Source organism: Peromyscus maniculatus, chromosome 1, assembly GCF_049852395.1.
Source record: "Peromyscus maniculatus bairdii isolate BWxNUB_F1_BW_parent chromosome 1, HU_Pman_BW_mat_3.1, whole genome shotgun sequence".
In the NCBI taxonomy this organism is placed as follows: domain Eukaryota; kingdom Metazoa; phylum Chordata; class Mammalia; order Rodentia; family Cricetidae; genus Peromyscus; species Peromyscus maniculatus.
In genome coordinates, this window is record NC_134852.1 from 128324570 (window position 1) to 128339745 (window position 15176).

The 15176-nt window shown below is 43.1% G+C and overlaps 1 protein-coding gene across 5 annotated transcripts in view; it reads right to left on the reverse strand.

The window, feature by feature from the left end:
* Smg1 (SMG1 nonsense mediated mRNA decay associated PI3K related kinase) overlaps window positions 1–13930 on the reverse strand; it is a 104431-nt gene extending 90501 nt beyond the window's left edge. For 2 of the 5 annotated variants that reach the window (XM_042282374.2, XM_042282371.2), the window contains exon 1: window positions 13457–13875. Coding sequence is in view for 1 of the 5 variants with exons in the window: in XM_006985683.4 (XP_006985745.1) it covers window positions 13457–13542 (86 nt within the window). In the remaining 4 variants the exon portion in view is untranslated. Of the gene's footprint in view, window positions 1–13456 lie in introns of all 5 variants that reach the window. The other 3 variants (XM_006985683.4, XM_042282361.2, XM_076550783.1) reach the window with 3 other exon arrangements.
* Between the last annotated feature and the right edge of the window lie 1246 nt (window positions 13931–15176).

The window sequence follows — 15176 nt, forward strand, 5'->3', positions numbered from 1 at the left end:
ATGAACAAGAAAGACCTTCAGTTCCATCCCCAGCACTGCAAAATAAATAAACAGAATAATTTGATTAAGAAATAGCAACTCACATGGCATTTATGTGGCACTTTTGTTGGAGAAATTTCACAAATGTTATCTTTAACCTGTATCTGATCTTCAGACTACACACCAACTAAAAAAGTTCCTGTCTTCCCATTCTTACTCTGCTGCTAGTTCATTACACCAGTCTTTCCTAATAGAGAAATATGTATGAAGAATCAATAGAGAACATGCACAGGTTTTAAAAATAAATAGCACATGAGACAGGTTCTAAAACATCATGATTCTATTTCTAACACCAATGCTAATACAGCCAAGTGGACCTTCTCTGCTGCCTGTGGATCAAACCTGAGGAATCACATAAATAAGCCAATATGCCACCATTATCTCCATCCTTTTACTCTTATTCTGAGACAGAGTCTTACTAAGTTGCCCATTCAGGTCTTGATCCTTCCATCATCCTATCTCAGCCTCCACTGTACTTGAAATGACAGGCCTATGTCAACTGCAGTGGACTTTTAAATGGACCAGAAAAATGGTGAAAAAAGGGAAGCTGCTGATCAAAGACTACAAAATCTCAAATGGAAAAATGTTTCCAGATACCTGCCATAACAGAATGACTATTGTCAGAAGCAATGTGCTTTGTACTTCAAAATACTCCAAAGAGTGCATTTCAAAAGCAGGTATGTGGATGCAAACCTGCAATACCATCACATAGGAAGCTGAGGCTGAAAGATTTCAGATTTGAAGCCAGCCAAAGCTACATAGTGAGAACCCTACATCAAAAAATAATAGAACAATGAAAACAAAGTACATTTCAAATAGTTCTCCTCCTCTCCAAAGAAAGTTAAGAAAATTGGCTTGATTTAATCAATCAGCATTATATGTATTATGTACATTTACCTAAACATCACTTTGTATCCTACACACATGCACAACTGTGTCTGTTAAAAATAAAGCTGACACTGATAGATGGTGGTGCACACTTTCAATCCCAGCACCTCAGAGGAAGAGGCAGATGAGTTTGAGGCCAGCCTGGTCTACAAACTGAGTTCCAGGCCAGCCAGTACTACACAGTGAAACATGGTCTCTTTAAAAAAAAAAAAGAGGAGGAGCAGCAGCTTGGGGAAGGCAAAGGCTGGTGTATCAAGGCCATTGTGGTCTACCTAACAAGTTCCCAACCAATCAGGGCTAAATAGTGAGACCTTGTCTCAAAGAAACACACAAGGGACTGGGATGTAGCTCAACGGTGGAACACTAAGCCCTTGGCCCTGCATCCTGTCAATGTCATCCTTGGCCCTGTCAATCCTCAGACAGACAGACAGACAGACAGACAGACAGACACACACACACACACACACACACACACACACACACACCCTACATTTCAAAAAAAAACAAGAATGGTAGTTATAGTGTAATTTTTGTGTCCTCAATAACTTACAATGAAATATTGCAATGTGCATTATAATAACTATATGCATTATAATAACTATATAAGACAAGCCACTTAAATACCATACTTCTTTTAGAAAACTTGTTTTTAGGGCTGGCAAATGTCTCAACAGGTAAAGGCACTTGCCATGTAAACCTGATGACATAAATTTGATCCTGACACCCTTGTAAAAAATGGAAGAACAAATTCTACAAAATTGATCTCTGACTTCCACCCATGTTTGCAATATGTGCACCTGAGTGCACACACACAAATGAAAAAAAGTTTTTTAAAAGAAAATTTGGTTTTACAGCCAGTGAGATGATTACTACACATACCCTTAATTATTACCCATAAGTTCATTTATAACTTCAGTATTTTCAAAATGGAACACAATACTGAACATTAGAATGCTGCTAATATTCCAAACAATGACATAATCATTTTTAATAGAATACAATCTGTGGGTTCTTTTAAACCCAGCTTCTGAATAAGCACTCTGTCTCAAGTTCCACAGGCTTGATGACACTGAGAACCTACTCAGTTCTCTTTTTTCCTCAGGTACCCTAGAACAGTCAAGACAGGCAAGAAACGCAACTGATCTTTTTACAACAAATTCTAGGATGCTTTCTTTTCAACTAAATATTGATATTAATTCTGTGATACCAGTGTTCTAGTCAGAAAAAAGGAAAAGTCCTAGCTATATGATAAAAAACAACATAATAAAATACTAGCTTCCAAGAAATTGTTTCTAACTAGAATACAATTTCCCTTTCAATTTCTTTCAATACAGACACTACAATGAATGCAGCAATGCACTGTTTAACAAACTGTTGGCTCTGGAAAATCAGGGTTTCATTGCTCCAATCACATGCAGAACTAAAATTCCCCCAGGCATTTTAAAGGGGTATCAGCAACTTCAATCCAGTACTTTATAGATACAGCAGACGTGAAGTAAGAGGACAATGTGTAAAAGAATTTCAAAATATAAGCAAGGTTGTTTTTCAAGATTAATAAGATCTATGAATCTTAATTACCATATCCTTCCTTCTATTTAAGACCTGGCTACCAAAGACCATTAGAACAACGATCCCTTGAAGCTGCTTGATTAGCTGTATAATCTGCTGCCTCAGGCTAACTGGCCTGCTGTAAGAGAACAAGCCCCCTCCAAATGTTCCCTAAGGTAACGGGTTTATAAACTCAGAAACTATGTAAAAACAAACATTCAGACTCCAAGTCCCACCTCTACCAACTATGACCTAACCAAAGTATACCTGAAAAACACTGCATAAGTTCTAGCAGTGTACAGTAGGATTTTTTCCCCATCATTCCCTGATCAATGCACACTGACATAGCAATAGGTGAATAGGCATCCAGAGATGCTTCAGAGGAGTCTCAATCCACAGGTGAGAACACCTGCTCTAAAGTGTCCATGAACAAATACTGTGCTATTTTAAAGAAGGTATGTCAGCATCTGAGAATCTGGATATCTGAGTGGACCTTGGAGGCAAGCCCCTGTACAGATAGCAAGGGACAACTATATTGGCATTCAAATAGAATAAAGCCGGGTATGGTGTCAAACATCTTTAATCCCAGTCTTTAATCCCAGAACTAGGGAGGCAGAGGTAGAGGATCTCTTTGAGTTCAAGACAGCCAGGGCTACATAGTGAGACCCTATCCCAAAATAAAGTAAAATTGCTTTTAAAGAGAGAAGGAGAGACTACATGCTATTTTTAATGCACTAGCAAGGTGGAATGGAACACAGATTTAAAACATTACTTACAGAAGGTCTACTCACACTATGCTTAATTGAAGAATACAAACATGAAGATTTGGGGTAACAGTTAAGTAAGTACTATGAAGAAAACCCAGGACATGGTGTTTAAAAGTCTGGGTCCCTCTTAACAGTTTGAGAACAGCCAGGCTGAACACTCTGGGAAGAAAAAACTTCACAGCAGCTGCAGCTACTACTCTACAGCAAGAACAATTGCAAACAGCGTATGGTAACAAGGTGCTGGGATGAGGAGGTGCCTCAGGGAAAATAAGACAAGCACAGATACACATCACACAGGCAAAGGAGAGAAAATGACTGGATTTGTTCTCTTCAACCTAAACACTAGAAAGGGTTACAAAATGGGTAATTGATGTAATAAGCATGTGTTGACTGTTCACTTTCACTTTTACAAACTTTGAAAAAAGGACATACACAAAGGCAGAAGGATCTGGGTTGGGAGTCAAAGGAAGAAAAGCAAGAGTGTGGATAGGGGGCCAGGAATCTGTAGCTCCTAGAATAAGCCTAGCCAGATAAGGACCTCCTATGCGTTCCAGCACTCAGACACCAGAAAATGTGTCTACCATCTGACACTTTTCAATACTTTAGATACTCCTACTAAGCAATGTATGTTTATAGCAATCGTTAACAAAAATACATTGAAGTCGGTAAGGTCCAAAAATCTAATAAAGACTAAACTGATAATAAATCCTGACACAACATATAAAGATATCTTCTCTGCAAAAGATTTCAAAGTAGGGCCAGAAAGATGGCTCATTTGGTAAAGGTACTTAATGCCACACCTGACAACCTGCAAGACGGTCTTTTGACTTCCACAAATGATATGCAGCTGGTGGTGGGGAGGTTGGTAATTCAACTGAAAAATCTGTCTCTTGTTGAGAATGGTGGTTACAGAGGTATACACATTCATCAAAATAAATAAATAAACAGCGATTAACTAACTCAAGAATGAACCACAGGCCAGGCAGTGGCGGTGCACACCTTAATCCCTCAGGTGGCAGAGGTAGACAGATCTCTGTGAGTTCGAGGTCAGTCTGGTCTAAGAGTGAGTTCCAGGACAGCTAGTGCCGTTACACAGAGAAACCCTGTCTCAAAAAAACCAAATGAATGAATGTATGAATGAACGAACAAACAAACAAACTTTGGGCATGATGGCACACACCTATAATCCCAGCCCTCAGGAGGCAGAGGCAGGTGGATCTCTGAGTTCAAGCCCAGCCTGGTCTACAAAGCAAGTTCCAGGACAGCCAGGACTGTTTGTTACACAAAGAAAACCTTTCTGGGGAGGGGGAGGAGGGGAAACCATACATATGTGATGGAGTTCACTCAATAAACAAACAGAAGAGGGAGCAGAACTAACTTTCTAAAACCAAACAGTTTTGAATAAACAAGTTGGTTACACTCTAAAGACAAAACAGAAAACAAAATATAGTAAGCTGGGCTATTGTGTATCGGAATTAAACTACAAATGTTCTACAAACTCTGCTTTTAGTTCTTTATATAAGAGAAAGCCTATTTATTTTGTAGTTCCAAAAATACAACAAGCTCTGAGAAAAATGAAGTCAATTTCAGGTAATCAAAATAATGACAGTATGAAAAGACCTGAAACAGCTTGTGTGACTCCATCAAGGACAGTTCAATGACAGGAACTCCACAGATCTGTTTTTGGTAATTAGGATAGGGAAGGCAGGAAACCCTAGTGAATCCAATGTTCCTTAAAAGGTATTGTGGTCATATCTGCTTTGTAAGTGTGACATGTCATGTTTACTAAGGTGACTTAAGTATGGACAAGGAGAAAAACTCATTCACCTAAGTGATCACTCTTAACCAACACTAGACAACAAATAAAGGGCTTCTGCTAGCCCAAGTTTGGAACAGTTTTGAATGAACTTCAATCATGCACTATAAACAGAATACGGAATACATGACTTAGGTCCTCAGCCACCTCTTGTCTAGATCTTCCCAACTGTGCTTACAGATACACACCCTTCAAGAAACAACAGAAGCTAAATGAAGACACTCTACTGTTGGTAAATCTCAAACTATTCCAATTACACTTGAACTACGTCCAAAGTACAGTTCCAGTCCAGCTCTTTAGCTTCACCATTTACTTATCTTACTCCTCACAGGCATCCTGCTTCTAACTAAACTGAGAGAATTTCTCAAGGAGAGCTTGCCATTTTACAGTGGTCTTTCTGTCTGATTCAGATTTTCTCCAAGCTTACCATGAAAATTGTGCAGACCAATTTCACCACACCACTGATGTGCATGCAGTGTCACCAGAGACCAGAATGTTCGACTCAACTTTTTAGCCTTTCCTCCTCTGTATACAAGTCCCCAAATCTGAAACTCCACTTATCAAATATAGAAATAGATACACCAACACTATAACACAGGATCCATATGCTTTGCCGTTTTTCATTACTTAGTCAAACCCATGTAGATAAGGCTTTAACGGTACAGTATGCTCTGCCATTTTAAAGCCTTTCTGATTTCTCACTTGCAAGTCAAAAATAATCCACAAAAAGTATCAATATGACTGGTGAGAACATTTTCACATAGTTAAAACTATTTTATTATCTCTTAAGATTTAAAATAGAGATCGGAGGGGTTGGGGATTTAGCTCAGTGGTAGAGCGCTTGCCTAGCAAGTGCAAGGCCCACATTTTTAAATGAAAATTTAAAAAAATAAAAATAAAAATTTAAATACTAAGCCATGCAGTAGTGGTGCATGCCTTTAATCCCAGCACTTGGTAGGCAAAGGCAGGTGGGTATCCAGAGTTCAAGGCCAGCCTGGTCTAGGGGTGTTCCAGGACAAACCAAGGCTACACAGAGAAACCCTGTGTGGGGGGTGGGGTAGGGGTGCTAAATACTAATGTTCAGTCATGCTCCAATTTTAAAAAAGAAACGAAGGACCAACAAGATGCTTAATGGTTAAGGCACCTGCCACCAATAAGCCTGATGACTAGAGTTATAATTGTCAAGTGTTTTTTATAAAGAAGGTTTTATTTGATAATGAAAAGATTAAATTCCATTGAAAAAGCACTCATATACAATTAGTTGAAAACTGTATCCAATGCATTTAGAAATCTGTAATACAGCACTGGTAAAAATGGCAATCAGTGGGGTATGGTGGCCTACAGCTGTGTTTCCTGATAACTTGGAGGCTGAGGCAGAAGGATCACTTAGGCCCAGTGGGCAATATAAACAAAACAAAAAGTTGAGCCCAGTGGGCAATATACAGAAGAGACAAAAATTTATACATACTCATTAAATTCTACTTAAAGTCCCATTCAAAGCAATGAGATAAGTGGCTCTGTTCAATTTCATGATGTTTTTCAGTATATTGTGTATCTATGGACACCAGACTTAGTACAAACTCACAAAAAGTGGGAAAACAACTCTGGTCTCAAAAAACCAATGTCAGTCAGTTGAGGTGGCACATGCCAGTTTTTGTTGTTGTTGTTGTTGTTTTGTTTTTTGTTGGTTTTTTGTTTGTTTGTTTGTTTGTTTTGGTTTTTGTTTTATTTTGTTTTGTTTTGTTTTGGTTGAGACGGGATTTCTTTCCTGGAACTCACTCTGTAGCCCAGGTGCTGTGGGATGTTCTGTATGGCAAATGTGTTGCTCTGACTGGGTAATAAATAAAACACTGATTGGCCAGTAGCCAGGCAGAAAGTATAGGTGGGACTAACAGAGGAAAATTGAGGGAACAGGAAGGCAGAGAGAGAGAGACACTGCCAGCCACCACCATGACAAGCACCATGTGAAGATGCCGGTAAGCCACAAGCCACAAGCCACGTGGCAAGGTATAGATTTATAGAAATGGATTAACTTAAGATATAAGAACAGTTAACAAGAAGCCTGAGCCATTAGGCCAAACAGTTTATTTTTTTTTTTTTTTTTTGGTTTTTCGAGACAGGGTTTCTCTGTGTAGCTTTGCGCCTTTCCTGGAACTCACTTGGTAGCCCAGGCTGGCCTCGAACTCACAAAGATCCGCCTGCCTCTGCCTCCCGAGTGCTGGGATTAAAGGCGTGCGCCACCACCGCCCGGCTTAGGCCAAACAGTTTAAATAATATAAGCATCTGTATGTTTATTTTATAAGTGGGTTTGGCGGGACCCAGACAAAAAACTCTCCAGCTACACCCAGGCTGGTCTCGAACTCAGAGATCCTCCTGCCTCTGCCTCCCAAGTGCTGGGATTAAAGGCGTGCGCCACCACTGTCCAGTTGGCACATGCCTTTAATCCCAGCACTTGGGAGGCAGAAACAGGCAAAATTCCGGGCTAACATATTCTACAAAGGGATTTCCAGGCCAGCCAGAGCTATGCAGAGACCTTGCCCACCTGTACTGTAATCCTAGCATTCCAAAAGTTGACTGAGCAAGGAGTAAAACCAGCCTGGGCAGCCAGACGGCGGCAGTGGTGAAGCATACCTTTAATCCCAGCACTCGAGAGGCAGAGGCAGGTGGATCTCTGAGTGTAGGCCAACCTGGTCTACAGAGTGAGTTCCAGGACAACCAGGGCTACATAAAGAAAGCTGTCTTGGGAGGGTCTGGAATATAATAGTGAGACCCTGTCTCCAAAGTGAAAACGCAACTTCTGTTTGTTTTGCTTTTTTAGAGTTCCTTGTATAGCCCTGGCTGTCCTGGAACTAGCTCTGTAGACCAGGCTAGCCTCAAACTCACAGAGATCTGCCTGTCTCTGCCTCCCAAGTGCTGGGATTAAAGGTGTGAGCCACCACAGACCATCTTAAAACCCAACTTTTCATTGTCAGATATAAATATCTAAAACTTCAATTTCATAACACTTCTATCTTTTGATCTTTCACATGGAGTTTTGTACTCCTGAGAACTTTGATCTGCCTACTAAAAATGGTAACTAGTCCTAATACTGTGTCATCCATTTAGAAGCCTAAAAATAGAAAGGCCCTATGACACATACCAGTAACTCCAACCACTCAAGGTTGAGGGAGGAGGACCTGAAGTTTGAGATCAGCTTAAGCTACAGAGTAAGACCTATTCTCAAAAAAAAAAAGTCTGGACAGGTAAAACTTAGGCACTAACAAGACACCTAATATACAACAACACATACGTGTTAAATAACAATACTCAGCTGTTAAATAAACTAAGACTCCCAAATATAGGAATAAGATCTATTGGATGCATTCTTCTTTTTCCAATATTTACTCTGTATTTTTAGTGTGTGTGTGTGTGTGTGTACACGCGCGTTCAGATCCTGTGGAGCCAGATTTACAGACAATTGTAAGCAACCAAAAGTGAGTGCTGGACTCAGGAAGCAGAGGCAAGTAAATCTCTTGTGAGTTCCAAGCCAGCCTGTCTACAGGTCAACTTCTAGGATAGACAGGACTACACAGAGAAACCCTGTCTTCAAAAACCAAAAAAGAAAAAAACAAAACAAAGTGAGTGCTGGAAACTAATCTTACTTAGACCCTAAGAAAATACTGGAAGCATTCTTAACCACTGAGCCATCTCTCTAGCCCACTCTTTAAAAAAAAAAAAAAACAAGTTAATCTATGTTTAACTCCAATGTCAAATTATAATCTATGTTTAACTCATGTCCTTGTCAATTTAGAATATTAAAATGTACAATAATAAACTACATATTTAACTTTAAAACACAGAATTCTGGTTGAACATGTGGCACATGCCTGTAACCTCCCAGCCCTCAAGTGGTGAAAATAAGAAGTTTAAGGTTGGGTCTCTGGTCAGTCTGGGCTATATGAGACCCTATGTCAAAAAAATTTAACTTTTTTTTACTCTGTGTGTGTGTGTGTGTGTGCGCGCGCGCACGCGCGCGCACATGGGTGCCTCCGTGCTTATGTGGAGGTCACCTACAGGAATTGGTTCTCCACCATGTAGTTTCTGGAGTTCAAACTCAGGTCACAGACCTGGTGTTAAGTGCTTCTTACCCACTGACCCATCCCCTCCCCAAAAAGAAATGTTTCTTTGTTTAAGACATGGTCACACAATGTTGTCCTGGCTGGCTATGAACTCATATATCCATCTGCCTCTGCTCTGGAGTGTTGGGATTAAAAGCATGCACCACTAAACTCCGCTCAAAAAACTTTTGAAGCATTCTAATCTCTCTCTTTGGGTACAGCTAGGTATTTCCCAAATAGGTAAAATCCAGAAAATGATAGACTTTGGCTAGTGGCAACAATAGGTCTCTTTTCAGCACAAAGTGGTTAAAAACAAACAAACAAAAAAACAAACAAACAAAAAAAAACACTACCATTCCTGTTTTTCTGTGTGGGGGAAAAAAAGATATCCAAAAAAATCCCAACCAAAATCTTTCCAACTTTTTGCATGAGATAGTCACAGTTTGCAAGTAAGTAATAAGACTAATCTAACACCTCTCATTTCTTTTTCTTTACAAAACAGAATCTAGCTAGCTAGCTATACAGCCTAAAATTGACAATCCTCCTGCCTCTGCCTCCCAAGTCTCCCAAGTACTGAGATTACAGACAGGTATGTGGCACCACAACCGCACACTGAGCTCTTGCCTAACCATTCTGAAATGTTGAGACTACAATGAATTTTAAAAAGAGAAAAAACAAACAAACAAAAAAAAAAACTACAGCCAGGCAGTGGTGGAGAGTGCCCTTAATCCCAGCACTCAGGAGGCAGAGGCAAGCAGATCTCTGAGTTCAAAGTCAGCCTGGTCTACAGAGCAACTTCCAGGACAGACAAAACTACACAGAGAAACTCTGTTTGGAGTAGGGTTTGTGGGGACCATGGAAGGACTACAAGGCCAGTGCTCTATAAACACTTAACTCTTAAAAGTTATTTCTAGTGGTCTTGGTAAATTTGCTTTATTCCCTTACCAAAATAGCCTATTATTCAGCCACCAGAGACACTTCCTGTGGATATGTGTGAGGGATTCCTTTTACTATGACTGAAAGGACAAACTGGCAAACAAATACTAAAAGAAGCTGACAAGAATTACACTTTTTCTGTTGTTTTGAGGCAGGGTATATGTAGCTCAGACTGGCCTGGAACTCACTATGTAGCAGAAGATGACCTTGAATTTCTGATCTTTCTAACTCCACATCACTGAGGAATTATTGGTATGTGCTACCACACCCTGGTTATGCAGCTGGGGATCAAACTCAGGGCTGCTTCTCGAATTCCCAACCCAAGAATTGCTTTCTCAACTGCCTGAATCCTCCTCACCTGCCCTCCTGAAAAATCAGAGAAAAAAAAAAAGGTAGAGAAAAGGCAAATAATTGCTTTTAATAAAAATTATTTGCATGAAAATAGGCCTGATGAGAACATATTTATAATGCCAGCACCTAGGAAGTGGAAACAGGATCAGGAGCTCAAGGACATCCTCAGCTACAGAAAACCTTTGGGGGCGGTGGTGGGGCAGAGGGCCTGAAGAGAGAACTTTCAGCAACTATGGGCATTTGCTGATCTTGCAGAGCACCAGAGTTTGGTTCCCAGCACCCACATAATGACTCATAATTGCCTGTAACTTCAGTCCAAAGTGTCTAACTCCCTCAATCTGACTTTTCCTGGCTCTCCTGGTGCACATACATATACTACAGGCACATATATACACATAAAATAAGTAAATTTTTTTAAGATTCAAGGGCCAGCAAGATGGCTTCCCAAGTAAAGAAAGGCACTTGCTGCCAACCCTGATGACCATGAGAGACTCCACATGGTAGAAAAAAAGAACAGACTCCTGATATCCACTCACTGATCCACACATTGCTCACTGTGGCAGAGAAATGCTCACACAAATAAATTTAAAAACTAACAAAATGCCGGGCAGTGGTGTCGCATGCCTTTAATCCCAGCACTCGGGAGGCAGAGGCAAGCGGATCTCTGTGAGTTCGAGGCCAGCCTGGTCTACAGAGCGAGATCCAGGAAAGGCACAACGCTACACAGAGAAACCCTGTCTCGAAAAACCAAAAAAAAAAAACTAACAAAAAAAGATTTGAATAAACTATACAGTCTTTCTGCACTTGAAATACATGAGAAGATAACCTCCACTGTGTCACTAGCATCATCTTTCCAAGGAAAGGAAAGAAGATGACCTCTAATTTTACTATGAATTAAACCATTTTTTCACTGGCTATTTAGCAAATCAATTCTTGCCACCTTACTAATAAATCAAGCTATGTTATGGAGTATGTCTATATTCCTGTTTCCTCTATAACAAAAGAAAAGCATCAGGGGATGGTGACGCACACCTTCAATCCCAGCACTCAAGAGGCAGAGGCAAGCGGACCTCTGTAACTTCAAGGCCAGCCTGGTCTACAGAGAAAGTTCCAGGACAGCCAGGGCTACACAGAGAAACCCTGTCTTGAAAAATCGGGGGTGGGGGGGTGGAAGGCAAGTATTTCCAGCCTTGTAATTGCTACTTCATAGAGCCAAGTGTGCATCTCATAGTACCCCCTACCCAATCAGAGCTCATAGGAAGTTTTCATCCTTTCCCCATACACTCTCACTTAGTCAAAAAATAAAAGCACCTGAAACACTGGCAACATTTACTAACAACCTATGTATATATTCCTTAACTGTATAAACCATTCTGCTTTGTATCTGTCAAGCTAGGAAGTCAGGCGAACCCAGCATGTGCTGGAATTTTGGGATTTATTTCTTTAGAACTATAAGCTATTATTTTCCAAAAGCTGTATTTGACAAGAGCATTTTAGTCTTTTAAAGAATTATTAAGTTCTCTTAAATATACAGGTCATGATGCAGAAAAGTAGAATCCATTTTTTGTTTGTGTTTTCTAGACAGGGTTTCTCTGTGAAACAGCCTTGGCCTGGAACTCTTGTAGACCAGGCTGGCCTCAAAACTGGAGATCCTCCTGCCTCTGCCTCCCAGTTGCAGGGATTAAAAGTAAGCACTATCACGCCTGGCTGTAGAATCCATTTTTAAATGAGAGCTCTATCAAAAGCCAAATTAAAGTTTATTTATCATCTAATATGTTAGCTGCTTAAAATTAAATTTCAAACATTTCAATAAAAGTAGAAATAACAAAGCAAGTCAATGTAAATAATTAGCTTGTTTTAACACACTGCACAAACCCTCATACAGGGAAAGTCAAAGCTACGACTTCACAAACACTTTTAACTGCTTCATATCTTGATTCTAGACTCAGGCATTCATTTTTAAAATTATTTAGTCACAAATATCAGTTCTCAATAGACACAATATTTAGGAATGCACATTAGACAAAACTAAGTGTACCCCTATTAACCAAAGATCATTTTAATTTCTCTACCAACCCTTAAAATGTTACATCCTAACCTCTCATAAAATCCTTCATGTCCAAACCGTTCTAGAAAGCAAGACCAACCCCCAAAACGTGTGTGCTTTCCACTCACGTAGCCAATTTCTGAACAATTACACTGGAGTGTACTCCAAAGAATGCATCAACTACCACAGAAATACAGGATTATGCATTTAGGAAATTCTAGGCACTGTGTAGTCACTGAATAGTTGAAGCATTTACTCAGAAAAGAACAGAACCTAAGTTGAGTACAACCGATCCATAATCAGAAAGACCTGACTGGAAATAACTTTACTTTCGAGTTAATGCTCCCAATATTTTCAAATTAAACCAAATCCCAACTCCTCCATGCAACAAAAATTTTCTCTACTCCTGCGTGCCCAAAATTCACTCCCAGGTGTCTAGGTAAATTGATGTTCATCAGAGTAACTGTTCCTGCAGTTGGGGAAAACTTAAAATTCCCCAGTGCCAGATTGTGGGACTCATAGTCCCACAATCTCATCTTTTGGCTGACTAATGTCCTGCCTAAGTCAGAGGAAGGCCTCGGTTGGAGTTCGGGGCTTTTAAAATACATCAATTAACACGTGGGAGTGCAGAAGGGAGCAGAGTTAAGGTGGTCTTTTCGCATGGGGACTGGATCAGAAGCAGCCGAGGAAGTTAATGGGTAACAGGGAGAGTTCCTGGACCTCAAATCTCAAAGCGGAGCGAGATGGCAGCGGAACGTCCTCCTCCACCGTCCTCGATCCACTCCTCGGGCTGAGGCAGGCAGCCGGGCACAGAGGCCTGGGCTGGCCGCGGCCTTCCTGCCCGGGGCCGGGAGGACACCCAGGAAGCCGCGCCCGGCTCCAGGAGCGGCGGGCCTAGGCCGCGCCTCCCAGTCCCACGGGCCTAGGCCTCGGCCAGCTCCAGGCGAGGCTCGACGCGGTCACCTACCTGGGTTGCCAGTCATTCCAGCTCCGCGGGTACTTGGTGCCGCCGCCGCCGCTGCTCAGCCGAGACCCCGGGGCTCTGCGGCTCATTACCTTCCCCGACACGACATGGCCAAGCGCCGCCGCCCAAAGAAGCGCGAGTCGCCGCCTGAACCGGCCGCAGCCGACACTGCGCTCTGGCCCCGGGCTGAGGAGGAAGCCGCGGAGGGGGCGGCCGAGGGCGGGGGAGGCGGACGGCCGTTCCGGGTTCCGCTGGAGCCCGCAACGCAGGAGCAGGAGGCGGGAGCGGCGCGGCGAGAGGGAGGCGGAGGCAGGCTAGGCTACGTCTCTTCCAGGGCAGCGCGCGGCCCGCGACGCTGGGGCCCAGGAGGACGAGGACAGCGAGGAGGCGGTGGCGGCGGCTCCTCACGCTCACACGGCCACGGCTTCCCCGCCTCCCGGCTCCGCCCGCCGCGCCGCCGCTGCCGCACGGCATGCTGGGAGCGAGGGGCGGTGCCGGCGCCCTTGGAGCCTGGAAAGAAGGGCGGGGCACGGGGCGAGGGGCGTGGCCATTGCTTGCAAACTATGGTGGGGGCGGGGCTTATGACAGGGCGTAGGGTCACCTACAAGGGGCGGTGCCGGCGCGCTTCTAGCTTAGGGGAGAAGGGCGGGACCTCTGGGGGGCGGGGTCTGTGCCAAACCTGGAGAGGGGAGGGGCGAAAGCCAGAAGGCGGGGCTTGGTAGAGAGGTGCGGGAGTCATGGGAGCCTCGGCGTCAGGGCGAGGTTTCGCTCGCGTAGCCGAAAGGGGTGTGGCTTTGGGGACAGGGCGAGAACTACGTGAGGCGCGGGGACGAAAGAGACCTCCCTGAGCTTCTTGGGCTGCGGCTAGGACTGCGGCTAGTGGAGAGCGCGGTGGCTCCGCCGCGGGGCATCATGGGAGAGGGGAATCTCCGTCCTCGGTCCACACTCGCTCTCCCATACACTCGGGGGACCGGCAGTCAGGTGTGAAAAGACGTCCAATGGAGGACGGGAGGTGGGGCGTGCCCTTGCGCGCCCACATAGACTTGCCCTTGGCGCTCGCATGCGCCCACCTGCCTGCCACCCTCCTAGAGAGGGAAATGAGACTAATAAAATAGAGGAAGAGGAAGCCAAATCGACACCTTTTCGGCCCTCACCTGAAATGTCATGCAGTCCTAATACCTTCTTCCTTTTTCCAAATGTGAAAACCAAGACCACCAACCCCTGCTTCCTGCCACATGAACTGTACTTGGTAATCCTCTGGTTCCTTCTGGCAGAAAGAGGCTAGTTACCCACACACTCCAGAAAGAATCGCTGAAGTATCGGGCACATTGTGTGAACGCAATATACTTCTTTGTGTGAGTGAGTGTCCACACACGCGGAGTCCAGAGGACAACCTCGGGTGTTGCTCCTAAGCCTCCAGCTACCGTGTATTTTGAGACAGGGTCTCTCATTGGAACCCTCATTGGCTGGCTAGAGAGCCCCAGGGATCTGCCTGTCGGCTTCCTCAACGCTGGTATTACAAGCAGTGGCACCATATCTGGCTTTTTTCTGGTGAGTTCTGTTGGCAAGGCAAGCACTTTAACAACGGAGCTATCTCCCCAGCTGCAAGCCTGTCTTAAAAAGTGATCAAGATGCTCCTCAAGCAAGTATTTAAACCTTTCCCTGCATCAAGTTTTAGGCCATCATTTTTTATTACAAGAAGTATACATTACTTACGTAATTA